The following is a 27,880-nucleotide window of genomic DNA, read 5'->3' on the forward strand; positions in this document are numbered from 1 at the left end:
GGTCAAGTAGAGGTCAATTCTCCGTGGCCAGATTTCCAGGTCAATTAGAGATCAGATTGATGTTTCATACATCTGACAGTTTGTCAAGTGTCAGTCACGCCTTTGAGTCAGAAGCTCGTGAGTTCAAGTCCCACTTTAGAGACATAATCCAGGCCGACACTCGCAATGCAGTGCTGAGGGAGTGCAGCATCGTCAGAGATGCCAACCTTCGGATGAAACATTAAACTGAGGCCCCACCTGTCTGTTCAGGTGGATGCTAAAAATCGCATGGCACAATTGGAAGAAGAGCAAGGAGTTCTCCCCCGGTGTCCTGGCTAACATTCCTCTCCCAAACAACCTCACTGAAACAGATAATCTGTCATTATCTCACTGCTGTTTCTGGGAGCTTGCTGTTTCCCTACATTACAACAGTGACTACACTTCAGAAGTACCTCTTTGGCTGTGAAGCACTGTGGGACGTCCTGACGAGGTAAAGGCGCTACATAAATGCAAGTTCTTTCTTTTTTACGTTCAGTAGCAGGAATAATTTCAGAGTGACTTTTTATTTTAAAAATAAAATGTTTCTGGGCAACCTGAACTGTCGCTGTCACAATACAAGAACAGGAGTGAGTGCTAGCAAGGCCTTTCAGTCCTTCTGCACATGTGCTTCCGTATGGGGGAGCCTGAAGACAGTCTGGAGAGCCTGAAGACCGTTTTGGGACTGCGCATGCTCCAAGGGGACCAATCAGAAATCTGGTCCAACCCACCTGTGTTGCAAATAGACGCAGCCTACAAGAACTCCTTGCCCATTAAAGAGTCCACGGCTAATACAACGGGACCAGACTAATGGAGCATGTATTCAGGATAAGGATTCGTCCATTTAAAATGGAGATGAGGAGGAATTTCTTCTCTCAGAGGGTCGTGAATCTTTGGAATGCTCTACCCCAGAGAGCCGTAGAGGCTGAGTCAGTGAATATATTCAAGGCGGAGATAGACAGATGTTTGAACTACAGGGGAGTCGAGGGTTATGGGGAGGGGGTGGGAAGTGGAGTTGAGGCCAAGATCAGATCAGCCCTGATCTCATTGAATGGTGGAGCAGGCTCGAGGGGCCGAATGGCCGACTCCTGCTCCTATTTCTTATGTTCTTATGCTATTAACATATTTATGGCCAAACTCTTGTGACTAAACACAAAGACGACTGTGTGTGGGCTAATTCACTTCTATCATTTAAAACTATGCTCAGGTAGTTTCTGTAATGTTAGGGAAAATAGGTTTATTTTTAACAAGTTCTGTATTCTGGGCAAGAAGCGATCACATCTGTTACTCATAAATAACTTCAGAATTCTGATGATTTTTTTCTTTAGATGCATCAACTTAAAAAACTGAGACAAAGTACTGAAACCAGCAGATCATTGCGGATGCTGGAACACTGCTGTAGGGAGAGATTAATCACACTGGGAATAGTATAATCCAAGTCAGGAGTGTGATGGAATACTCTCTGACATGAATCAGTCATTCATGAAAGAAAGACTTATGAAATAATACTGAGCGGCCTGCGGGTGGCGCTGTCCAGGGAGAGTATAAATACTCGGGCACGGACCCAGCTTGCGCAGGACATTCTTAACAGGAACTAGTGAAGGACACACCTAGACCTCCATGTTGTAAAACAGTTGATTAAAGCTTTGTTTAACGCTTAGACCGAGTGCCTAGTAGATTTCTTACGTCACTCTCCACTTGCCTGGATGAGTGCAGCTCCAGCAACACTCAAGAAGCTCGACACCATCCAGGACAAAGCAGCCCGCTTGATTGGCACCCCATCCACCACCTTAAACAGTCACTCCCTCCACCACCGGCGCACCGTGGCTGCAGTGTGGACCATCTACAAGATGCACTGCAGCAACTCGCCAACTCGCTTCTTCAACAGCCCCTCCCAAACCTGCGACCTTTTCCACCTAGAAGGACAAGGACAGCAGGCTCGTGGGAACACCACCACTTCCAAGTTCCCCTCCAAGTCACACACCATTCTGACTTGGAAATATATCGGCGTTCCTTCATCGTCGCTGGTTCAAAATCCTGGAACTCCCTCCCTAACAGCCTGTGGGAGTACCTTCACCACACAGACTGCAGTAGTTCAAGGCGGCTCACCACCACCTTCTCAAGGGGCAATTAGAGATGGGGAATAAATGCTGGCATTGCCAGCGACGCCCACATCCCATAAACGAATAAAAAAAAACACGGTGTCATCAGATCACATTGGGTATAGCCATATCATACTCAGTAAAGTAATATTATCTTATATATCATCAAATCACAGGTACAGTCATGTCAAATGGGGTATCATCATATCACACTGGGTATAATAGTGTTCCACCAGATAGCATCATACCACTCCGGGTATAGTTGTAACAACAGGGCCTGAGACAAGCGGTTTCTTCGGCTGTCCAGCGGTCAGCCCTGTTGAAGATGGGGGCAGCTGTAAACCGGGTGGCAAGTCATTTTCAGGCTGCTGCAGTCCAGTTTACGCCGAATGGCCCAAGTTAAAATCTAACCCTATAAATCTAATACACAACTTCACTAAATTAGATTGAAAAGTTTTAGACAGAAGTGCTGTGGTTATTTTATTGATAGATTCACTAGGACTATACGCGTCAGCAGGTGAATTAATAGAGATAGATGATCATGCCAAAAGACCAACAAGTTGCCTTTATATAGTGCCTTTAATGTAGACAAATGTCCCAAGGTGCTTTACAGAGGAAATAAGGAGCGTTGACTAAACGCTTGGTCAAAGAGGTGGGTTTTAAGTAGGGTCTTAAAGGAGGAGGCGAGAGAGAGAGAGAGAGAAGTGAAGATGTAGAGGGGTTTAGGGGATAAATTCCAGAATGTGGGATCTGAGTGGCTGAAGGCACAAACACCAATGGTGGGCAAAAGGGGAGATGCATAAGACACTGGAGTCAGAGGAATGGAGAGTTCAGGAGGGTTTGCAGGGCTGGGGGAGGTTACAGAGATAGGGAGGGGCGAGGCCATGGAGGGATTTAAACACAAAAATGAGAATTTTACATTTGAGGCATTGGGGAACCGGACGCTCAGGGACGATGGGTAAGTAGGTGTTGGTGCGAGTTAGGATTTGGACAGCATGAGTTTTGAACGAACTGAAGTTTACAGAGGGTGAGAGATTGGCCAGGTAAGCATTGAAACAGTCGAGTCTGGAGAGGTCAAAAACATGGATGAGGGTTTCAGCAGCAAGTGAGCTTAGGGAGCAGAGGAGGTGGGTGATTTGTGGAGATGGAAGTAGGTGATGTTTGTGACGGAGAAGATGTGTGGTCAGGAACTCAGCTCAGAGTTAAACAGAACACGGAGGTTGTGAAGAGTCTGGTTTAGGCTAAGGGAGTGCCCAGGTATCAAAATCAAATCAAATCAAATCCAATCAACTTTTATTGTCAGTGTTAGTGCACAAGTGCAGTACAACGAAATGTAGGCTTGCGGCTCCCGAGAGTGTACATTTAGATTAAGACATTTAAACATTCAACATACATTTGGCTTGTAGTATATTAACATAAACATAACCCTAATAAAGTGCATTGGCAGATGTGCAGGCTTTAGAGTTTATTTGTGGAGTTCAGTAGGATGACAGCCCTGGGAAAGAAGCTGTTCCTAAATCTGGTTGTACGGGTGCGAATGCATCTGTAGCATCTCCCAGATGGCAGGAGGGCGAACAGACTGTGGCTGGGGTGGGTAGGGTCTTTGATGATGGACCGTGACCTCCGAAGACAGCGTTTCTGGTATATGTGCTCTATGGTCGGTAGCCGGGTGCCGGTAATTCGTTGGGCAGTTTTGACTACCCGCTGCAGGGCTTTCCGGTCATAGTAGCTACAGCTGCCATACCATACCGTGATACAGTTTGTCAGGATGCTTTCTATAGTGCAGTGGTAAAAGTTAGAGAGGATCAGGGGTGACAGGTTACATCCCTTCAGCCTCCTTAGGAAATAAAGGCGCTGCTGGGCCTTCTTCACCAGAGAGGAGGTGTTGAGTGACCAGGAGAGGTCTTCCGTGATGTGGACTCCGAGGAACTTAAAGCTGTCCACCCTTTCCACCACAGCCCCATTGATGTGGATGGGGGTGTGACTTCCGCCTTTGGACTTCCTGAAGTCCACAATGATTTCTTTGGTTTTCTTGATGTTAAGGGCCAGGTTGTTATCAGCGCACCACTTCACGAGATGCTGGATGGAGTCAGTGGTAGGGGGTTGCATGTTGCAGCAGGGACCAGAGATGCTGGCTTTCGTCTTCCTAATTGTTTAGCTGGAGGAAAATGCAGCTCATCCAAGATTTTATGTTGTACTGAAGCCAGGGGTCATGGAAGACAGCAGAGTTGTAGAGCTGGGTGTCATCAGTATACATGTGGAAGCTGTCCCCATGTCTGAGGATAATGTCAAGAGGAGGGGGCCCAAGGACAGATTCTTGGGGAACTCCCAAGGCGACAATGTGGGGGCAGGAGGAGAAGCCATTGCTGGAGATGCTGTACTCTACAACTGGATAGAGAAGAGTGAAACCAAACTGGGGCAGTCCCACCGAGCTGAACAATGGAAGAGAGGCATTGGAGGAGAATGTTGTGACCATCTGTGTGACAAGGAGGGATAATGCACCATGGTCACAATTACAGTCACAGAGGACGTTATTCTTGGCTTATGTTAGGGCCGTTTGTGTTTTGGGAGAGTTGGAAAACTGATTAGAGAGATTGAAAGAGCAAGCAGCAGGAGAGATGGGCACGGATCTGTGTGGCGAAAAGACGTTCAAAGACTTTGGAGAGGTAAGGGAGGTTGGAGATGTGGCAGTCGTTTGCAAAAACAGAGGATGGAGTTGGCTTGTTTTGAGATAGCGAGCGATGAAGGCGGTTTTGAAAGGGAGGAGGACAGTGCCCTAAGAGAGGAAGCCATTTACAAAGACAGCTAGCATGCAGGCCAGGAAAGGAAGTTAGGTAGTCAGCACTTTAGTGGGAATCCATCACAGACCCAATTCACGTACAGACCGGGGTCAAACAAGGCTGTGTCATCGCACCAATGCTCTTCTCGATCTTCCTGGCTGCAATGCTCCATCTCGCCGTCGGTAAGCTCCCCGCTGGAGTGGAGCTAATCTGCAGAACAAACGGGAAACTGTTCAACCTCCGACGCCTCCAGTCCAGATCCAAGGTCGTCCCATCCTCTGTCCTCGAATTACAGTATGCAGACGACGCTTGCATCTGTGCACACTCTGAGGTCGAACTCCAAACCATCGTCAACACCTTCACCGAAGTGTACGAGAGCATGGGCCTTACACTAAACATCCGTAAGACAAAGGTCCTCTACCAACCTGCCCCCGCCACATAGTACTGCTCCCCGATTATCAACATCCATGACGAGGCCTTGGACAACGTGGACCACTTTCCATACCTTGGGTGTTTACTGTCAACAAGGGCAGACGTCGATGACGAAGTTCAACACCGCCTTCAGTGTGACAGTGCAGCCTTCGGTCACCTGAGGAAGAGTGTGTTTGAAGACCAGGACCTCAAACCCGGCACCAAGCTCATGGTCTACAGAGCAGCAGTGATACCTGCCCTCCTGTATGCTTCAGAGACATGGACCATGTACAGTAGGCACCTCAAAGCACTGGAGAGTTACCACCAACGCTGCCTCCGCAAAATCCTGCAAATCCATTGGCAGGATAGGCGCACCAACGTCAGTGTTCTCGCTCAGGCCAACATCCCCAACATCGAAGCTTTGACCACGCTCAATCAGCTCCAATGGATGGGCCACATCATCCGCATGCCCGATACGAGACTCCCAAAACAAACGCTCTACTCAGAGCTCCGGCACGGCAAGACAGCCTCAGGTGGGCAGAGGAAATGCTTCAAGGACATCCTCAAAGCCTCCTTGAAAAAGTGCAATATCCCCACCGACACCTGGGAATCCCTGGCCCAAGACCGCACAAAGTGGAGGAGAAGCATCCGGGAAGGCGCCGAACACTGAGTCTCTTTGCCGGGAGCAAGCGGAAGCCAAGTGCAAACAGCGGAAGGAGCGCACGTCAACCCAAGCACTCCACCCACCCATTCAACCATCATCTGCCCCACCTGTGACAGAGACTGTAGGTCCCGCACTGGACTCATCAGTCACCTGAGAACTCATTTTTAGTGTGGAAGCAAGTCATCCTCGGTTCCGAGAGACTGCCTAAGAAGAATAAGGGAATGGGGTACAGAGAGCAGGTGGTGGATCTCATGGTTAATGTTGAAAGCTACGAATGTGGTTCTGTTCTGACCTGAGATCCTGACATGATGATACCTCTATCTAAAGGGACTGTATGCAGAACCTCAGCACCACACTAACCTTTTGGGTAGATTTCACTTAGAGGCACTTCTCTGGCAGCAACAGCTCGAATCACCTGGTTGGCTCCTGTCAGAGTTACGCAGTTGGTCTGTTTCACATTCCCGGACTGATAGAAGAACTTATCCCTTGGGGAGCCAGCACCAGTACTGTCCAATGGAGCCCTTCGCTTACATGTGTACACCTCATTGGGAGACTGTAGGGACACATTCCAGTGGTAAGTAACCCAGGATTTAATCAACAAAAAAATTAATAATTCCTAAAAGCAAAAAAAAAGCTATCAAGAGACTCTCATTAACTGTGCAGTTGTCAAAAAATGTATTTAGATAGTAAACCCAACTTTACGATTTCCTTAAATTGATTCAAAATAAAGAACACACAGACCAAGATTCATAACACAAGTAGGAAAGAAAACTCGATGGGTTGCGGAGAGGAGGAACAGGGCAGTCAGTGCAATTGATTCATGCAATTCCCCAGAAAAACGGGGAGGGGATTCAAATCACAGAGACATCGGCACTTGATCCTTCAACTTGTTTTCCCATTGTGCTGCCGTACAAAGTTTACACATTGAAGTTTGAGTGCACTCAGGCTGCACAGGCAGATAATAAGTTCCTATTAGAGGATGGAGCATCAGTAAAATGTACAATGGATGATGGAGTGGGCTGGGTTGAATGGGGCTGGGTGGTGAGGTGGGTTGGGTTGAATGGAGCTGGGTTGTGTTGAATGGGGTTGGATGGTGGGATTTGTTGGGTTGGTTTGGGATGGATGGGTTGAGTGGTGGAGTGCATTGAGTTGATTCAGTTGGATGATGGTTTAGGCTGGGTCTGTGGGCTGGGTGGTGGGGTAGGTTGGGTTGAGTCGGGATGGATGGGCTGGGTGGTGGGGTAGGTTGGGTTGGGCTGGGTGGTGGGGTAGGTTGGGTTGGGATGGATGGGCTGGGTGGTGGGGTAGGTTGGGTTGGGATGGATGGGCTGGGTGGTGGGGTAGTTGGGTTGGGATGGATGGGCTGGGTGATGGGGTAGGTTGGGTTGGGATGGATGGGCTGGGTGGTGGGGTAGGTTGGGTTGGGATGGATGGGCTGGGTGGTGGGTTGGGTTGGGATGGATGGGCTGGGTGGTGCGGTAGGTTGGGTGGGATGGATGGGCTGGGTGGTGGGGTAGGTTGGGATGGATGGGCTGGGTGGTGGGGTAGGTTGGGTTAGGATGGCTGGGCTGGGTGGTGGGGTAGTTGGGTTGGGATGGATGGGCTGGGTGATGGGGTAGGTTGGGTTAGGATGGCTGGGCTGGGTGGTGGGGTAGGTTGGGTTAGGATGGCTGGGCTGGGTGGTGGGGTAGTTGGGTTGGGATGGATGGGCTGGGTGGTGGGGTAGGTTGGGTTGGGATGGATGGGCTGGGTTAGATGGCAAGCTGGGATGAATGATGTTTTCTTGTTTCTACATTATTATGTCTTGTGTTCACTCAGCAACCTAGGATGCATCCTATCTGGACTGGGTGACTTTTCTACTTTGAGGACTACCAACCTTTTAATTACATCCTCTTTATCTATTTTTATCCTATCCAAATTCTCTAGTACCTCCTCCTTTACTGTGACTTTGGCAGCATCCTCTACTCTAGTGAAGACAGATGCAACAGACTCATTTAGTACCTCAGACATGCCCTCTGCCTACACAAGATCTCCTTTTTCATCCCTAATTGACCCCACCCTTCCTTTGATTATCCCTTTACTCCTTATATGTTTCTAAAAGACTATTGGGTTCCCTTTTATGTTACCCGCTAATCTTTTCTCATGCATGCTATCTGCCCCTCTTATTTCCTTTTTCAGTTCTCCCCTGTACTATCTACATTCAGCTTGGTTCTCTACTGAATTATAAGCCTGACATTTATCTTAACCCTCCTTTTCCTGTTTCATTTTAATCTCTATTTCTTTAATCAGCCAGGGAGCTCTAGCTTTGGGTGCCCTTCCTTTCCCCTGGGTAGAGTGAGTAAACATTATGCCGTGCGCTTGAAAACAGGAACTAAACATCAGGGCTGAAACGGTGTTGGTGAACCCTGCTGGTGACGAGTCGGAGATAGCGTAATCACACCGGACCCTAATCCTGCATCTACTGATGCAGTGCTCAATGCTAGCAGAGCAGCCTCGCCATTTCGCCCATCTTATGTGCATGTATGTGAAACATGGTGCTCACTGATTCCTTGCATCAGCTCTGCACCGCTGCACTCTCAATTTCTGTTTCCATGCGGCGCACTCTCTCACGTTACTGGGCCAAGAGGAGCTGTCGTATAAAATGAAGCAACTCGTGCACTGCTTACAGTGTTAACACTGTCAACAAGGGCAGACATCGATGACGAAGTCCAACACCGCCTTCAGTGTGCCAGTGCAGCCTTCGGTCGCCTGAGGAAGAGAGTCTTTGAAGACCAGGACCTCAAACCTGGCACTAAGCTCATGGTCTACAGAGCAGTAGTGATACCCGCCGTGCTGTATGCCTCGGAGACATGGACCATGTACAGCAGGCACCTCAAAGCACTGGAGCGGTACCACCAACGCTGCCTCCGCAAGATCCTGCAAATCCATTGGCAGGATAGGCGCACCAACGTCGGTGTTCTCGCTCAGGCCAACATCCCCAGCATCGAAGCTTTGACCACGCTCGATCAGCTCCGATGGACGGGTCACGTTGTCCGCATGCCCAATACGAGACTCCCAAAACAAGTGCTCTACTCGGAGCTCCGACACGGCGAGAGAGCCCCAGGTGGGCAGAGGAAACGCTTCAAGGACACCCTCAAAGCCTCCTTGAAAAAGTGCAATATCCCCACCGACACCTGGGAATCCCTGGCCCAAGACCGTACAAAGTGGAGGAGAAGCATCCGGGAAGGCGCCGAACATCTCGAGTCTCTTCGCCAGGAGCAAGCGGAAGCCAAGCACAGGCAGCGCAAGGAGCGCACGTCAACCCAAGCACCCCACCCACCCGCCCCTTCAACCACCGTCTGCCCCACCTGTGACAGAGACTGTAGGTCCTGCATTGGACTCATCAGTCAACTGAGAACTCATTTTCAGTGTGGAAGCAAGTCATCCTCGGTTCCGAGGGACTGCCTAAGAAGAAACACTCAGTGTAGTCTATTTCTACGGATTCAAGAGCCTCTTTGCCAGAATAGTTTCTTCAATTTTTTGAGAATTTACGGTGAAACTTCACGAGGATTTCCCATTGCGCATTTCCTTGCCTTGTTTTAACGGAAGGTTCTACAAGGCGAATCCTTTCACAGCATTATGACTTTTTATTAGTTGTAATTGAGCATGTTGGCACAAGTTGGGCACTGCTCAGGAGCGAAGCACTAAAATCACAAGGCTCACTCGATGAGAAGCAGGTACCCAACTCACGAACATTCAGTTTGACTGGCCATAGACTGCAGAATCTGCACAGGACTCTCCGATCTGCACTATGTTGCAGCATGGCTCCAGCTCACTTTTGATTCATGAACCATGCAAGGGAATCAGAAGTACATAATGAGGTTGGAGCAGCCTTTTTGGATACTTTGCATTTTATGTTTCTAAGCAAGGATATAAAGAGAAATAAATAGAAATAATAAATCTTGGGAGTGTTGAACTGCAGCAAAGAGGAGGCTGATTTGATACAGATTAAAGCGATGAATCGCACAGTCATATCAGATCATGGACTTAACACAGGGTAGTGGTTATAGAATGATACAGCACAGGAGGCCATTCGTCCCATCGTGCTTGTGTCGGCTCTTTGAAAGAGTTATCCAATTAATCCCACTTCCCCGCTCTTTCCCCAGAGCCCTGTAATTTTTTCCCTTCAAGTATTTATCCAATTCCCTTTTGAAAGTTACTATTGAATCTGTTTCGGGCAGTGCATTCCAGATTACAACCACTCGCTGTGTAAAGAATTGCTTCATGTCATCTCTAGTTCTTTTGCTAATCACCTTAAATCAGCGTCCCCTGGTTCATCAAGCGTGTGAGTGCAGCCACCATTTTAACTGGTGAATTTAGATCTCTTTTGCAAGCAGAATTATTAGGAAGATGGTTCATGGGTAGCCCACAACCTTCTATAGAATGCAGATTAAGCAAAACAGCTGCTAAAAGTTTAGAGTGGGCTTTTTGTTATGGGTGTGTCGGAGAGGGAATAGTCTTGTAAAAACTATACATCAGTAGAGTGAACAATAAAATACAGGGTAAATGTGTAGTCTCTGCACAAACAGCATTACTGCACTAAAAACAGAGAATGCTGGAGAAACTCAGCAGGTCCGGCAGCATCCGTGGAGAGAGAAACAGAGTTAACGTTTCAGGTCGATGACCTTTCGCCAGAACTGGAAAAAAGCAGGAAATGGAACAGATTTTTAAGCAAGTGAAGAGGCTGGGAAAGCGGAGAGGGGAGGAAAGAACAAAAGGGACGGTCTGTGATAGGATAGAAGGCGGAAGAGATTCAGAGATATTCAAGGCGAGAGGAGATGGTAATGGGACAGGTTAAGAAACAAAGGATGGCTCGAGATGAAGTGTGAATTGTGCTGGCAGAGTGAAAGACAGCTGCCCTGTGGGGGAGAAGAAAAAAAGACAGACAAAAAGTGTGGATAAAAAATATATATATACGATAGGGGCTGAGGTTATGGTCTGAAATTGTTGCATTACTGCACTATTCAGTGAACAGGAGACAAACTCCTAATCACTTAAAAAGAGATACTGGGATAGATTTTCAACCTAGCTAATAGGCCACCTGTTATCGAAATAACTGATATTCCTCTCCACTGAAGTCAAGTAAAGTGGAAATGAAAAACGGACCTTTTCTAAAACAAGTGACCAATCCACACCACCAGTTTAAAAGACAGCAGATTGAAAAGTAACCCCATTCTCTCGTCAGGTATTAATTTATACAGACAACTGAAAACCGCAACACTTCTTACTGAACTGTAACCGGTTCTTTCGAACTGTGCCTTACCATTAGATCTGGAAACCCAACAACAATAGTTGCATAGCTGTTTTCATCAGACAGGATCCGATTTGGAGACACAATCTTCTGGCCCAGGGCTGCGCTCAGATTTTCTGAGGGCAACTCTTCCCTTGACACCGTATTGGGGCTTACGAGCTCCAGGGCTAAAATCAATGGAGGGAAAAGCTATCAGTAGTGTTTCATGAACAATTGGTGTGGAATCAATAAATAGAACAAGTGTTAGTTTCCCTCAGTTAGTAGCTCCTTGAGTCAGGCCGTGAGTTCAAACCCCAGGATAGACTAGGCTGACACTTTGGTCTAGTCGTGAGGGAGTGTTCCATTGCTAGACGCGTCATCTTTTGGAGGAGAAATTAATCCAAGGCCTCTTTTGCCTGCTCAGTTGGATGTAAAAGATTCCAAGGGACGACTGGAGAAGAGCTGGGTACTCTCCCTGTGTCCTGGCCAACATTTTGCCATTAACCAACACCATCAAAGCAGATGATCTCATTTGCGTTTGGTGAGATCTTGCTGCATGCAAACTGCCACAACGTTTGTCTCCACAGTAACAGTCACTGCATTTCAAAGGTAAACTGCAAGGTGCTGGCGATGAACAGCTTTTAAGCAAGTCTTGGACATTCTGTAACCATTTACACCTCATCTTTTGTTGCCATGTTTGTCCCATTAACAGCCTTGCACCATCATCCCTTTTGTAATTTAACCACTTCAGAGACTTGAGCACAAAAATCTAGGCTGTCACTGCAGTGCAGTACTGAGGGAGTGCTGCACTGTTGGAGGTGCCGACTTTCAGATGAGATATTAAACCCCATCTGCTCTCTCAGGTGGACGTAAAAGATGCCATGGCACTATTCGAAGAAGAGCAGGGGAGTTCTCCTCGGTGTCCTGGCCAATATTTATCCCTCTGTTCAACACCTAAAACAGATTATCTGGTCATTATCACATTGCTGTTTGTGGGAGCTTGCTGTGCACAAATTGGCTGCTGGTTTTCCTACATTACAACAGTGACCACACTTCACCGGCTGTAAAGCACTTTGGGATGTCCTGAGGTCGTGAAAGGAGCTGTAGAAATGCAAGTCTTTCTTTTTTTCCTGCCTTCCACCTGATCACAGACCTTCCCCCTTTGTTCTTTCCCTGCCGCTCCACCCTTTCCCTGGCTGTGTACTGTTCGTCGCCAACATCTTCCAGTTCTGATGAAAGGTCATTGACCTGAAGCGTTAACTCTGTTTCTCTCCACAGATGCTGCCCGACCTGCTCAGTGTTTCCAGCAGGTTCTGTTTTTATTTCTTATCAAAGGCAATTGGGCTTTGTAGGCCTAACATCATGATGGGTTTACATCTTCTCACAGCTCATTCTCAACTCTTACTGGCCATTTCAGGTCCATGCTGTTTCAGAGAGACTTCAACCAATTTGTTTCCACCTTTTGCAAAGATCAGTATCTTGGATGACTCAAATTCACTTCAAGACATCAACCCCTACTCCAAAACAACCCACAGCTCCGTGGAGTCTAATAATCCAGCAGGCATTTGCTGTGAAGACTGTGAGATAAGAGATGTGACTAATAACACAATAGGTATGAACACCATCACTGCACATTCCACTTTGTCATTGGTGAATTATAAGCGCCTGACGTAGGAACATTGGAACAGGAGAAGGGCATTCAGCCCCTCGAACCTGTTCCACCATTCAATCAGAGCATGGCTGATCCATATCTTAACTCCAGTTACCCATCTTGGTTCCATGTCCCTCTTCTGGGGGTTTTAATCAGTGACTGGTGAAGTAAACAGATACTCAGTAAAATTCATCATCCCTGGCCACAGCCCAGCTACACTGTACAACTTTTTCCCAAACCGATGTTGAAGTATTCTACAAAAGCAGAATACTGCGGATGCTGGAAATTGGAAATAAAAACAGAAAATGCTGGGAGTACTCAGCAGCTCAGGCAGCATCCGTGGAAAGAGAAACCGAGTTCACGTTTCAGGTCGATGACCCTTCGTCAGGAGCTGCTGAGTATCTCCAGCATTTTCTGTTTTTATTATTGAAGTATTCTACAAGAGGTGAGAGAGGTTCACTGGGTCCAGTATGCAGCCTAGGGTTGCTAACTCTGGCTGGATGTATTCCTGGAGGATTCATCGCGTGACCTGGTCCCTCCTACTGCAAGCCTCGCCCGCCCCCCCACCCCCCTCCCACAAAATTGGTCGCCCAACATCCCACCTTCCCGCCTTCCCTCACCAATTAGAAAGCGAACAGACTCTTCATTACCCGATGGGATGATTTTTGAATGTCAGTCACACAACCTTTCCTTTCCCAACATTGTTAGAACTAATAAACAGAAGTGCTGAAAGATTCATTTTAATGCCCCTGTGATTTTTCTCCCGGGTTGTTCCCAGCAGTGTCCTGGAGATTAATCTGCAATTCCTGGAGAGTCCAGCGCAATCCCGGAGGTTTGGCCACCCTAACGCTTGAAGCAGCCAAGGCCCAATTCAAAAGCAATACGGGTATCCTGGCCATCAGAAGGAGTGGTGGCGTGCATGAGCTTCTCCTCCTGCTGCTCTGAAAGAAACGAATCAGAGTTCCTCTGTCACTGACTGTGTCGCATAGCTTCCGGCTGCATGGACCGATTATTGGGAAACAACCGTAGGGCTGGTGATTCTGACATCCTGACATTCAAGGGTCTTCAACCTGTCATTATCGCGAATCACTTGCACAAGGTAGGTTGCATCAGACCCTCTGAAAAGAGTGTCTCCTTCACAAAGATTTAGGGGGGGCGGGGGGAGGAAGAGGGCATAGGACTTGATATCGACTGAAGCCAGGGGATCAGAGTGGAAGGAGGGAACTGCAAAGGAACGGTAATACCTCAAGCCTTGTTGTAGTCAGTATCATGGTGATTACCATGGTAATGATGGTGACCCATGCTGAAGCAGAGTTAAGATATTCCTTGATGAGATATTGGTTCAGATTGTCCTAGAGGAAGACAGACCTGATATTCTGGCCTGCTGACACACCAGCAAGTGCTCCTGTGATGCTGGAACTTGTTCAACTTAAGCTGGCATTAAAGACTGAGGGAGAGGGCTGAAGGGGCTGTGCAAGTTGCAGACGATCCTCAATCCCCTTCCCTTACCCTGTGAGTCAGCGTGGAACAGATTCCTGATAATAGCTTTAGTGTTTTGCCCTTGATTCTTTGTGCCAATGGCAATGCTTGCTTGTTGCATGGAGTTGGACCCTAAGGCATTAAGCACACGTGTGGTGTCCAGGGATAGCACTGAGGTACTTGCAACAAGGCTTGAAGTGTGACACATCCTCTGCAATTCTCCTTCTTCCGCTCTGGTTCCCTGGCTTCAGTCGGGATCAAGTCCTGTGCCCTCTCCCACCCCCTCCGCCCAACCACTCAGTGAAGGAGACACTCAGCAAAGCAAAGACACCATTTCAAAGTATCCACGTGCATTTGATCTAAGGCTGCTGTTTGCCAATCATAAAATGACTGAGCGATCAGTGCTGGTAATGATTCGTGCAGAGAAGCCACTTTGAAATGAGGGTCCGGTGCAACCTACCTTGTGCAAGTGATTCTCTATAACGCTGAGAGGTTGAAGACCCTTGAATATCTGGATGTCAGAATCACCAGCCCTTTGACTGTTACCCAATAATTGGTCCGTGCAGCAGGCAGCTATGTGACATAGACACATAGAAGATAGGAGCAGGAGTAGGCCATTCGGCCCCTCGAGCCTGCTCCGCCATTCAATGAGATCATGGCTGATCATCCAAATTCAGTACCCGGTCCCTGCTTTCTCCCCATATCCCTTGATCCCTATAGCCTTAAGAAATATATCTAACTCCGTCTTGAATATATTTAATTGGCCTCTACTGCCTTCTGTGGTAGAGAATTCCACAGGTTCACCACTCTCTGGGTGAAGAAATTCCTCCTCATCTCTGTCCTAAATGGCTTACCTCTTATCTTTAGACTGTGACCCCTGGTTTGGACTCCCCGACCATCGGGAACATCCTTCCTGCATCTAGTCTGTCTAGTCCCATTAGTGACTGAGGAATTCCGATTCATTTGCTTCAGGACAGTTCCTTGAGGTTACAAACAGAAAGTGTATGCATCTGTTTTCACTTCTGAGTGAATCTCATACCTGCTGTGATCCCGAATCCTGTGCTGACCGGCTCCTCATTTATTACATGCAGCTGACAAACTCCAGACAAGTCAGATTCAACGTGCATTGGCTTCGTCAGGAGGAACTTCCTGAAAGATGATAAAAACAACTTGTTTGTTAATAATTGGGGGAAAAAATGATCTGATAGATTAGAGGGTGATTAGATTGGAGAATCGGGCGTGGAGCCAGTGCACCAACCCCACGGCACTCCTAGTTTATCGGTGATAAAAAGGATCTTCACAGGGATGGGAGCCTTCTTAAATTTATTCTTATATTTGGAATGCATTTTAATGAATTCAAAGCACAGAAATGTCGATCCCAATTAGAATTATTGTCAACGACACAGATTTATGATTTTTCACTAAAACACTTACTCTCCCCTATCCCAGTTGTTCCCCCTGGTATGGTCCCCATCTTCACTCCCCTAAATCCCAGGAGCACAGACTTAAGTGTATCTGGGGCAAAACTGGTTTTGCCATCCATCAACAGATCTAGCTGGACCCCATTGGGCACAGTCAGTCTTGTCACGTCTCTGCCCAAACCCCTCTTTAATGGGCAAGAGGAGAGATAGGAGAGAAACCAGAGAAGGAAGCAGATTTAGGGTTAGGAAGGAGCCTTGGGGAAGGTTTGACTTGGTGGACATATCTGTCTGGTGGGCTTCCCTGCAGCAGGAGAGCACAAACACGCAAGGTACCAAGGCCACGTTTGAAACACAGGTGAAAAAATTAACATGGAGCCAAGTCTTTCTTTGACAGCAATGAATTGAGGGAGCAAAGGTTAAAAAGAATAACAAACTTCTTTAAACAACAGAACTGTACATGAGTGCCCAAGGTTATGCACTTTGGCTAGATTTCAAACTGGGGGTGGGAAGACACAAGAAATAAACATAAAAAATTTAAATGAAAATGGTGAAAGAACAACAACAAAAAAATGCAAGACACTGTTGTAGTGTATGTACCTTTAAGAGGAACTATGTTTTTGAAGCCCCTGTATACTGTAGTACCAGTAGTAACCACTCGGATATATAAGCCTGTATAGCGTCTTGTGTAGTTAGTTCACCTCCAGACTTTGTTCAATAAACACTTGTTAAATCAACTCCTGCATTCCGTGTCTCCATTAACACACGGATCTAACAACTGTAAAAGGTCACGTGAACAGATCAGAACCCCAAGCTACACATGGGTGATTGGCCCTCACTGTAGGGGAAACAAATGGGCAACAAGATCCCAGGGGAACAGAGGACCTGAGTTGCCAGGAACCCCCAAGACACACGCAGGCCTCTGGAAAGAAACACAATTTTTAAATTTGGAATACCATACAGACATACATCACTGTTCTTTCATCGTGACTGGGTCAGTATCCTGGAATTCCCTATCTAACACCATTGTGGGAGCACCGTCACCCATAGACTGCACTGGTTCAAGAAGGCGGCCCACCACCACCTTTTCAGGGCAAACCAGGGATAGACAATAAATGCGTCCACAATCGAGAACAAATAAAATACAAGGCAACAGTATGAACAAGCTTATTGGTTTTAGTTTGAATTATAGAATTTCTAATGCTTTAAATGTCATTTTTATATTCAGCGAGCTCCAAAGTTAAAATGGTGCTGCAATCATTTGGAAGAAATAAATCGAGTGATGCAATTGGTTCAAGGTTCAGCATTTGAATTGGTTCCTTTTCCTTGGTGATTGGTAGCTTTCCAAATGTAAATTTCAGTGAATCATCTTGAACAAATAGCTATTTGAGCTCCTCAGGAAACGTGACATTTGATTAAGGATGAACTAGAACTGATGAGAGCGATGGGAGAAACAAAATTGAAGTGTTGATACGTACAGAGCAAATTATTGAATAGCAGGAAGCACTGCATAACCAGGTGATATGACTGGGGAGGTCTTCCTGAGTAATTTATTTTCCATCTAAGTACTGCAAAATATTAAAATATTAAACTGTGTTTAAAACTACTTTAATTATTGAGGCCTGTCTCTGCCCTGCCACATTTTCCTCTTACAATAAAGTTTTTCCTATGTGTGCTAGCTCTAGATTAACAGCTTTTTGCATACACATAGGCATGAAATGATCAAAGAATGCTGGAAAACCTTCCTTCAGATGAAACGTTAAACTGAGGCCTCTCAGGTGGTTGTAAAAGATTCCCCGGGAGTTCTCCATGGTGTCCTGGGCAATATTTATCCCTCAACCAACATCACTAAAAAAACATTATCTGGTCATTTATCTTGTTGTTGTTGCTGGGATGTTGCTGTGCGCAAAACTGGCTGGAACATCTCCCTAAAATTACAACAGTGACGACACTTCAAAATATTACATTTGCTGTAAATCGTTTGGGACGTCCAATCGTGATGAAAGCACAACCGTTTCTCTTTAGAAGTACCAATACGCAAGGTAATGAAGCAGCAGTCAGCACTAATAACATATTGACAGTGTCCACTAAATGCTGCACCTGATCTACAAGTTACAGGAACGTACAGCCTAAAGTAAAAGAAATGTGCTGTACTCACTTGTTAGTTTTACTCTCCACCAGCAGCCATCTGTCTTCAGCCACCAAATGAACAGATTTAACGTTGATTGGCAGGGATATGGAATGGGCTCGACCCTCCAGAACATCCAACACGTTCAGGGAATTCCTGTAAAACACACCCGCCCGTCACTGAACATGTGCTCCCATGTGCTTTCAACGACTGCGACCAGACTGTCTCAATCTCAAAACAGCCGTGAAAATGCCCTGTAGATTTCTGAAGCCACAGTTGAGTCCATTACATGTACTACGTGTACACTGCAGTTCTCAGTGGTCTCATCCATCTCCTGCAATGCCACACGAGGAGAGTCAAGAGGAAGTGTGGTCTCCAGGGTGAAGCAGGATTAAAGGCTGGGGGGATAGATGAACCAGGGTGCACGGGCACAATTCTACTCCCATTTTGAAGTCATGCACACTGTCCCTATTTTTATATTCCCATTTATGATGGAAATGGCCTAAGTCAGCTTGTCATGGTGAAATTACACCCTTCTGCCACCGGTAGGCACTGTGCAGGTTTACACAGGCAGTTGTCACTATTAAATGTGGCCATTGGAATTGATATTGGGAAAACTTGATAGGAAGTGTGTGCAGAAGTAAGATCTTTAATACATACACGGCAAATTCTGTGATTTAGCCCTTTTAAGTATCAGTTCTGTTAGTTTAGGCAACAGAAGCTGCTGCAAGTTTAAAGATGCTGGGGCTAGTTTAGGTGTGATTGTTCCACTGTACCCAGTCTTTCTCGCCTTTTCCCCCTCAATTTTCTCCCCTTGTGTCCTGAAGGCCCCGACCCATGCTGGAGTACCTACCCATGGACACTGGCAGCCCTCTGGTACCTTGTCTAAGTGGTCAGTCAGTGTCAACTGAGGCTCAGTGGTTGCTCTGCCACTTGGGTCAGAAGGTTGTGGGTTCAAGTCCCACTCCAGAGACTTGAGCACAAAATCTAGGTTGACACCAGTGCAGTACTGAGGGAGTGCTGCAGTGTCAGAGCTGCTGTCTTGTGGATGAGACGTTAAACCGAGGCCCCGTCTGCCCTCTCAGGTGAGTGTAAAAAAGAGCAGGGGAGTTCTCCCTGGTGTCGTGGCCAATATTCAAGCTTCAACCAACATCACTAAAAGAGATTATCTGGTCTTTATCACACTGCTGTTTGTGGGAGCTTGCTGTGCGCAATTGGCTGCCACATTACAACAGTGTTTACACTTCATTGGCTGTAAAGCGCTTTGGGATGTCCTAAGGTCGTGAAAGGCGCTAATAGAAAGGTAAGTTCTTCTTCTTTCTTCCTCTGTCTTCATATGTTATTCGACTGCAAGGGACATCGCAAACCTTGATGATTCCCCTCCCCCCACCCCCGCATGGACAACTGAGCCCCAGCGTTGCCACCCTAGCTGAGATTAGTTATTTGGCAACAGAGCAGGGCGTGAATCCGGACCCTGTCCTAGTCTGTACTGCTCAGGGACACACGAGACAGTGCAAATTACTCAACCAGCCCAGACTCAATGGTAGTTATGGGTGGAGGCTCGGCACAAGGGCGCCTGATATACATGGCTAGCAAGCAACGCTCCCCACCACCAACGCAAGCTCGGAAACACACGTGGTAATACATTTTTTAAAGAAAGAATCAATCTTATCGAAGCAAAAAGAGGTTCTTACCCCTGCGCCTTGTAGAACACAAGCCAATTTTTGTGCGAGAATTCTCTGCACATTTTGTAACCATCCTACAAATGAAAATAACAAATTATGTTAATGCCTTGCTTAAAAATGTTACATCTACTAAAATATTATTTCTGAGCAAAACTCTCTTCTTCCAGCCTATACAACTGTATTACAACCCTGAAAGGTTTTGAAGAGGGAAATTGGGGAAACGCTATTTCTGCTGGTCGGTGAGTTGGTAATTAGAGGCTGTAAATTTAAGATGACCACCAAAAGAACAAAGGGAGTGACGTAAGAAAACTACTAGGCACTTGGTCTAAGTATTAAACAAGGCTTTAATCAACTGTTTTTCAACATGGAGATCTAGTTGTGTCCTTCACTAGTTCCTGTTAAAGAATGTCCTGAGCAAGCTGGGCCCGTGCCCGAGTATTTATACTCTCCCTGGACAGCGCCACCAACAGGCCGCCCAGTATTGTTTCATAAGTCATTTCCACATGAATGCCAAGATTCATGTCATTCTTCCCGCCTGAAAGATTGGAAGTCCGGCAGCTTCCTTCTACCGAATTAATCGGACTAAGAACAGACGCAGTCATTTGGATCTCCGTTGGAGGCCGGAAGGCACGTCTCCTCGGACCGTGTTTTGGTCCCTGGGTCGCTTGGTTCGTACCAGCGGGCTGGCAGAGTCCGTGTCGCCTTGATCAACCTGAGGGGGACTGGGGAGATCGTGGCTCCGGGTGCGGGCCCTCCACAGGCGCAGAGCTGGCTTCAGTAGTCGGTGACTGACCGGCGTCCTGGCTTCGGGTGACCATCCCGCGGGGAGCGCTCTGTTCCCCGGGTTGATCCGGCGGAATAGCTGGCAGATCCCTTGACGTCCCGGGTAGGGCATCATCCTCAGAGGAGCACAGGGTATCGGCGTCATTAATACGGATCCCACTATCGATTAGGTCCGTGGGACCGGTTGGGCAGGGAGCCAGATCCCGAAGTGACACTGTGGATTCCCGGCCATCAGGGTACCGCACGTGCGCGTACGTGGGATTGACATCCGTCTGCTCCACTTCGTCGACAAGGGGATCACTCTTAGAGGATCGGACGAATCTTCGGAGCAGCACGGGGCCAGGAGCTGCCAACCATGATGGTAGGGACATCCCATGAGTATTTATACTCTCCCTGGACAGCGCCACCAGCAGGCGGCCCAGTATCATTTCATAAGTCATTTCCACATGAATGATGACAAGATTCATGTCAGGGAGAGATTAGGAAAAATATTTTTATGCAGAGGGTTATTAAGACGTGGAGTGCCCAATCAGAAACAGAAACTTCTTTTAAAAGGGAAGTGGCTTATTATTCAAGAAAGAAAACATTTCAAAGTCTGGAGAAAGGGCAGAGGGGAATGAGAGTAAGTAGATAGTTCTTTAAATGATAATAGAAATAACATTTTGGAGTTTGTACAATGTAACAAGCTCTCAGAGCTTTGATCAACCTGTAAACTGCTCAACCTCTGCCTTTTTGGCCTCTTGCGCATCCCCGATTTCCTCTGCCTCACCATTGGCGGCCGTGCCTTCAGCTGCCTAGGCCCCAAGCCCTGGAATTCCCTCCCTAAACCCCTCCACCTCTCTGTCCTCCTTTAAGAGGTTCCTTAAAACCTACCTCTTTGACCTTGCTTTTGGTAACCTGTCCGAATATCTCCTTCTGTGGCTCGGTGTCACATTTTGTCTGTTAACGCTCCTGTGAAGCACCTTGGGACGTTTTATGACGCTAAAGGCGCTATATAAATACAAGTTGTTGTTTGTTGTCTACACTGCTCACGAGTTCCAGCTCTTCAACACACTCCCAACCATTACTCTTTACATAGTAAATACAGTGATGCTGTACTGCCAGCTTGCAGCATGGGCTGCAGATAGATTCCTTAACATTATAGCACCAATTCTTCGAGTCACACTCCCATCGAGGAGAGCGCATTGCTGCATTTACTCACATTAAAATATCGTGGGTGAAGTGCTTTCATTACATAATGCAGTTTGGAAATTAGTGACTTCAGGTTTTCTTTAAACCATAGATCATATCATTTGAAAAACTACAGACAAATGCAAAATTATTAATATCTGTCAGGGTGCACGAACTGAGTTGCTGACCTGGTCCTCTTTATTCGCCCACCAGTGCGACTTTGTGGGAGGTTCTGGTTCTTTTCCAGAGAAGACGATACGACTGACCGCACCATTGGTCAAGTTCAACAGCAAGATCACGTTACTCTGTGAAAGAAAAACAAAACCATATATTACATAGAATTTACAGCATAGATCAGGCCTATCGGCCCAACTGGTCCATGTCGGTGTTTCTGCTCTACACGAGCCTCCTCCCACCCCTCTTCATCTCATCCTATCAACATACCCTTCTATTTGTTTCTCCCTCATGCACTTATCTGGCTTCCTCTTAAAGGCTATTTGCCTCAACCACTCCCTGTGGGAGCGAGTTCCACATTCTCACCACTCTCTGGATAAAGAGGTTTCTCCTGAATTCCCCATTGGATTTATTAGTGATAGATTTCTGATCCCTAGTTTTGGTCTCTCCCACAATTGGAAACACCTCCTCTACATCTACCCTATTGAACCCTTTCATAATCTTAAAGCCCTCGCTCAGGGCACCCCTCAGCCTTCTCTTTTCTAGAGAAAAGAGCCCCAGCCTGTTCAGTCTTTCCTGATAGGTAGAACCTCTCAATTCTGGTATATATTTGCCTCCGAACCACTTGAAATACTCAATGCTGTCAACTCCAGCCTTAAAACCACTCACCACATCTGTTTTTCATCCTTTAAATAGAAGGGTAGATTAACTGGTCCCAGTGCTCAGCCGCCAGGTTTGCACCCACCTTAGATAGGAACAGCCCACCCCTTCGGATCTCAGGAGGAGCCTTAGTTAGGTGTGCAGAGCTATTCCTGACTAGGATTGGGCCCCTAACAGGAGCTGACCAAAGGGGGCAATGGAATATCAAGCCCAGTTGTAGCTCTTAAAGGGCTGGACCCAGGGTTTAGAAGGATACAGCTACTTACAGGTAATTGGCCACATGTGGGTCTTGGCGGCCTTTCCAAGGGTTGTGTGGGCCAAGAAAAGTGGCTGACAAGGCAAATGTGGTGGCAGGAAATGCGAGGCTATGGGCAAGAGGAGTTGCTACTCCTTGAATAGATGCAAAGAAGGTTGCCTATTTCAGCAATCCACCATACCCTCCCCAGGGACCAGTGCAGGTGCAGCAACTTCCTGTGGGGCAGGAAAAGGTTAAGTTTGGACAGCGGCTTTGGGAGCAAGTGGCGGAAAATCAGCACAAGTGCGGATGGTTCCCAAGGTGCAAGCAGGACAGCTCGCTTTAGAGAGAGAGGAGCACTGGAAGCATTGAAGGAGGTCCAGGCAAGGGGTGTGAGGGGCAACCTCCTCAGCAATGATGGCTGCATGGAAAGAGGTGGTGGAGCAGGGGACTGCTGTCTCTGAAGTTCAAGAAGACAACCTCCCAAATGAGGAAGAAAGTTGAAGATGTTTGCTCAGGGACATAAACCCTCTACTTATTTGTGTGTAGTGGCCTGCAATGCCATGCCTGTATCACACAGATACACTTTCACCATCATCCGCTGCATACTCGCGTGCAGCAATTTCTTATCTTCACACACCCCTTGCCTGAAAGCCTCCACTGTTGGTGGGTAGGCCTGTTTAGGACTCCCTCAGAACCCTTGCATACTGTCTGTTCTTACAGCCCAGTCTAAGAAGCACAGTGCCCCAGCTGATAGGTCTCCGGAAACCGTCGGTCACTCATCCCGGTCTTCTCATTGCAGGCTGAAGAAGCACGGCGGCGGAAGATAAAAACTGATGACCCTGCTGATAGAGCAAAGGAGCCATCCTATCTCAGGAACCCCTCAGGGGCATCCAGTCGCCAGGCACTTCACACCTCCCTCTCTCACTAGGGTGACACTCTGAAGGAGAGTTACACTGGGTAGCAGGAAACACTCACTATATTCCAACAGTGACTTCACTTTAAAAAAACATACTTCATTGGCTGTAAAGCACATTGGGACATCCTGAGGTCGTGAAAGGCGCTATAGAAATGCAACTCTTTTTCTTTCTTTTATGTCACTAAGGGGAAGCACCAGGGAAAGAAAAAGTAGACCACAGCACACAAACACTGGACATGATTGGAAGGGCAATGGCTGGTTGTGTTTTCTTTGAGGTGCACTGGCCTTTAGAGTGCAGTGATGGTGGCTGGGGGGGTAGATTATGTTACTGTGTCAGGCCAGGGGGAACCCGATCCAGGATTGTTTCTACAGAGGACAATGACCGTGAAGTGGATTTGGATTATCTCAAATCACGAGCACGTTGCTGCTCAATGAATGGTGACCAGCCCACACACTGGGCCTCATCTGTGGCCCTTCCTCTGTTGTTGGTCCATTTTCTCTGCATCCTGCATCTCGAGAAGAGCAGGTGGAATAACCTAAAAGGAACGTCCGTGCTTTGGGGTGGGGGGCGTCACAACATATGGCCGCTCCACTCTGCATTAAGTAAATGTACACAGAATCCCACAGACCTTCACACCAAAAAATAACTTGTAAAAAGAACAAGCTTACCAAAGTCAGATCAGATGGTTAAACATAAAGTGAGAGGAAATCCTATTAAAAATGAGTTAAACTGTCTGTACAGCAATGCACACAGTGTTAGTAATAAAACAGGGGAGCTGGAGGAACCAGACATAGTAGGGATTACTGAGACATGGCTACAGAAAAATCAGGACTGGGAATTAAACATTGCAGGGTATAACATATTTAGAAAAGATAGAGGGAAAAAGGGGAGGTGGAGTAGCTGTACTTATTAGGGATAACATAATGGCAGCTATCAGCAAGACAAAAATAGAATCCATATGGATAGAGATAAAAGATAATAAAGGATCAATCACACCAATAGGTGAAGTCTACAGGCCACCCAATAGTGGAAGGGAGGTGGAGGAAGAAATATGCAGACAAATTAGGGGAATGAGTAAAAAACATAGAATAATAATCATGGGGGATTTCAACTACCCCGATATTAATTGGACAGAAGAGGTAGGTAAAGAGGATAAGGGAATGAAGTTCTTACAATGTGTACAGTACTCCTTTCTAACCCAATATGTAAAAAGCCCAACAAGGGAGAATTCGCTATTAGATCTAGTAATGGGGAATGAACCTGAGCAGATAATAGAAGTAAATGTAGGGGAACATCTAGGCAATAGTGACCATAATATAATACGCTTTAAGGTGATAATTGAGAAGGACATAAATACAGGTAGACTATCCTTTATCCGAAAACCTCGGGACCAGCCGTGTTTCGGTTTTCGGAAAATTTCGGATTTCGGAAGGTGGGTCGGCGGGGGTCCACGGGGGGGGGGGGGGGGGTCGGCGTCGGCGGGGGTCCGCAGTCGTGGCTTGTCCGTCGCTGCTAGCCTGGAATGCAATGAAGTTCCGCATTTCTACCAACAGGTCTGCTCAGCGTAAGTCGGCGGGGGTCGGGGTCGGCGAGGGTCCGCGGGGGGGTCGGCGGGGGTCCGCGCGGGGGGGTCAGCGGGGGTCGGGGTCGGCGGGGGTCCCCGCGGGGGGTCGTGCGCACGACTTACGCTGACCCTCTGCTCAGCGTAAGTCGGCGGGGGTCCGCGGGGGGGGGTCGGGGTCGGCGGGGGGGTCGTGCGCACGACTTACGCTGATCCTCTGCTCAGCGTAAGTCGTGCGCCACTCTGGTCATGTCGTGCGCACGACTTACGCTGACCGAAAAAAACTTTGGTTTTTAGAGGGTTTCGGTTTTCGGAAGTTCGGATAAAGGGTAGTCTACCTGTATGATGAAAACTAGGGTAACAGATTGGAGAAAAGTTGATTCTGAGGGGCTGAGAATAGAACTTGGGAAAATAAAATGGGCAACAATATTGGCAAACAACAATGTAGAACAGCAATGGGAAACATTTAAAACGGTGGTCAACAGAGTGCAGGAACAATATATTCCACTAAAAGGAAAGCACAAACTAAACACTAATGAGACTCCATGGATGAATAAAGCCCTAAGGGAACAAGTAAGAGTAAGGAAAGAGGCATACATTAAGTACATAGTCAGCAAGGGGAGAATACAAAGAGATTAGGAGAAAAGTCAAAAAAACAATTAGGAAGGCAAAGAGGAACTATGAAATTAAATTATCAAGGAATATAAAACAAAATAGTAAAATATTTTACAGCACATCAATAAAAAAGGAAGGTTGGGATGGGAATAGGGCCATTAAGGGATAATACCACAGGTAACGATGGAGAGATGGCAGAAATATTAAATAATTATTTTGCTTCAGTATTTACCAGGGAGATAGAACAGGTGGACATGACATTGGATGATGAGATTAGTAATGAGATAAGTGCATTTAAAATAAAAAGAGGGGATATATTAAATAAACTAATCAAACTCAAAGAGGATAAAACCCCTGGTCTGGATGGATTACATCCACGCATTTTAAAAGAATCTAGGGCAGAGATGGCAGAGGCATTACAACGCACATTTAATAATTCGTTAGAAAAAGGTATAGTGCCAGAGGACTAGCGGATAGCTAATTTAATAGAATGGTCATATAATTGGCAAATGAAGTTCAACACAGATAAATGTGAGGTATTACATATTGGTGGGAAGAATAGGGAGGTCACTTATCACTTGGAGGGTGTGACTCTAGGTGGGGTAGAGGAACAAAGGGATCTGGGAGTACAAATACACAAATCACTAAAAGTTGCGACACAGGTTAACAAGGCCATTAAAAAAGCAAACCAAGCACTAGGGTTTATTTCTGGAGGAATAGAATTGAAAAGTAGGGAAGTTATGCTAAACCTGTATCTAACCTTGGTTAGACCACACTTGGAGTACTGCGTGCAGTTCTGGTTACTATTATAAAAAGGATATAGAGGCACTGGAGAGGGTGCAGAGAAGATTTACAAGGATGATACCAGAAATGCGAGGGTATACATATCAGGAAAGGATGAACAGGCTGAATCTCTTTTCTCTTGAAAAAAGGCTGAGGGGTGACCTAATAGAGGTCTTTAATATTATGAAAAGTTTTGATAGAGTGGATAGCGAGAGAATGTTTCCACTTGTGGGGAAGAGCATAACTAGAGGCCATCAATATAAGATAGTCACCAAGAAATCCAATAGGGATTTCAGAAGGAACGTCTTTACCCAGAGAGTAGTGAGAATGTGGAACTCGCTACCACAGGGGGTGGTTGAAGTGAATAGTATCGATGCATTTAAAGGGAGGCTGGACAAGCATATGAGGGAGAAGGGAATAGAGGGTTATGCTGATAGATTTAGATGAGGAAAGACAGGAGGAGGCTCGAGTGGAGCGTAAACGCCGGCATGGACTGGTTGGGCCGAATGGCCTATTTCTGTGCCGTATATCCTATGTAATCCTAAGTAATCCTATGGATTAAAAGATAGCGAGTTCACCTTTATAAGGTTCCCGGGGGGCTGCTGCATCCACAGCCCTACCCTCTGCTCCAGCTTTTCTTGGCACACCAGAATCTGACTGTGCCAATGACACAAAGTGATGGGAATGCTGCCAGAGCTCAGACATTCCTCTGGAAAGCCCCGAATATTATTTGAATGAAGCCTGCGCCCTGGAGCAGTGCTTTCCCCCGATCTGATGCAGCGATTAAATGCTCCTTTCTGCTCATATTGCACCGTGCCTCCTGCTGGTGATGCAGTGTTGCAGTTTCGGGCCCCAAAGTGCGCCGAGATTCTGCCAAACTGGAAAATCCCAGCTATGGTTTTGCATTTACGAAGCATTATTTAGAATTTACAGCATAGAAACAGGCCATTCAGCCCAACAGGTCCGAGCCTCCTCCCACCCTACTTCATCTCAGCCTATCCTAGTTACTTTATGAACTCAAACGAGTTATTGAAAAATTCAATGAGATAGTCGAACAACAGAACTCTCCCAAACTCTGTAGTACGTACGTGGGAGCATGTGATTCTCTCTCTCCGCTTGTCACCATTGAGTGCACACGGAACACGAGTAACAGACTCTTCGAATTCCCATCCTACAGACTCTAGGACAAGACTGCCGAGAAGGTTTAAGGATCAGGACTGGAGTACGATCTAGTCTCGTTACATGATAACCCATCTCACCTTCAGTCACAGTAGCGCAGGGTAAAGGTTACAAAATGGTCTTTCAAGCCAGTGTCATCAAAAGAAAAGTTTGAACGCAGTGAAAGCTCTGTGTCAGCCTTAAAGCTCGGAGCCAGCT

At 46.8% G+C, this 27,880-nt stretch overlaps 1 protein-coding gene across 1 annotated transcript in view; it reads right to left on the reverse strand.

Annotated features, from left to right (window-relative positions):
- Window positions 1-27,880, reverse strand: part of vwa8 (von Willebrand factor A domain containing 8) — a 458,807-nt gene that overhangs the window by 109,033 nt on the left and 321,894 nt on the right. The window contains exons 31-36 of the mRNA XM_086006090.1: window positions 21,744-21,860; window positions 19,612-19,676; window positions 17,948-18,073; window positions 15,411-15,520; window positions 11,275-11,429; window positions 6,333-6,525 (exon numbers count right to left, since the gene is read on the reverse strand). Coding sequence (XP_085862216.1) covers window positions 6,333-6,525; window positions 11,275-11,429; window positions 15,411-15,520; window positions 17,948-18,073; window positions 19,612-19,676; window positions 21,744-21,860 — 766 coding nt within the window. The remainder of the gene's footprint in view (window positions 1-6,332; window positions 6,526-11,274; window positions 11,430-15,410; window positions 15,521-17,947; window positions 18,074-19,611; window positions 19,677-21,743; window positions 21,861-27,880) is intronic.

This window comes from Somniosus microcephalus, chromosome 14, assembly GCF_052327205.1.
Source record: "Somniosus microcephalus isolate GS21.2 chromosome 14, FLI_Smic_1.0, whole genome shotgun sequence".
In the NCBI taxonomy this organism is placed as follows: Eukaryota; Metazoa; Chordata; class Chondrichthyes; order Squaliformes; family Somniosidae; genus Somniosus; species Somniosus microcephalus.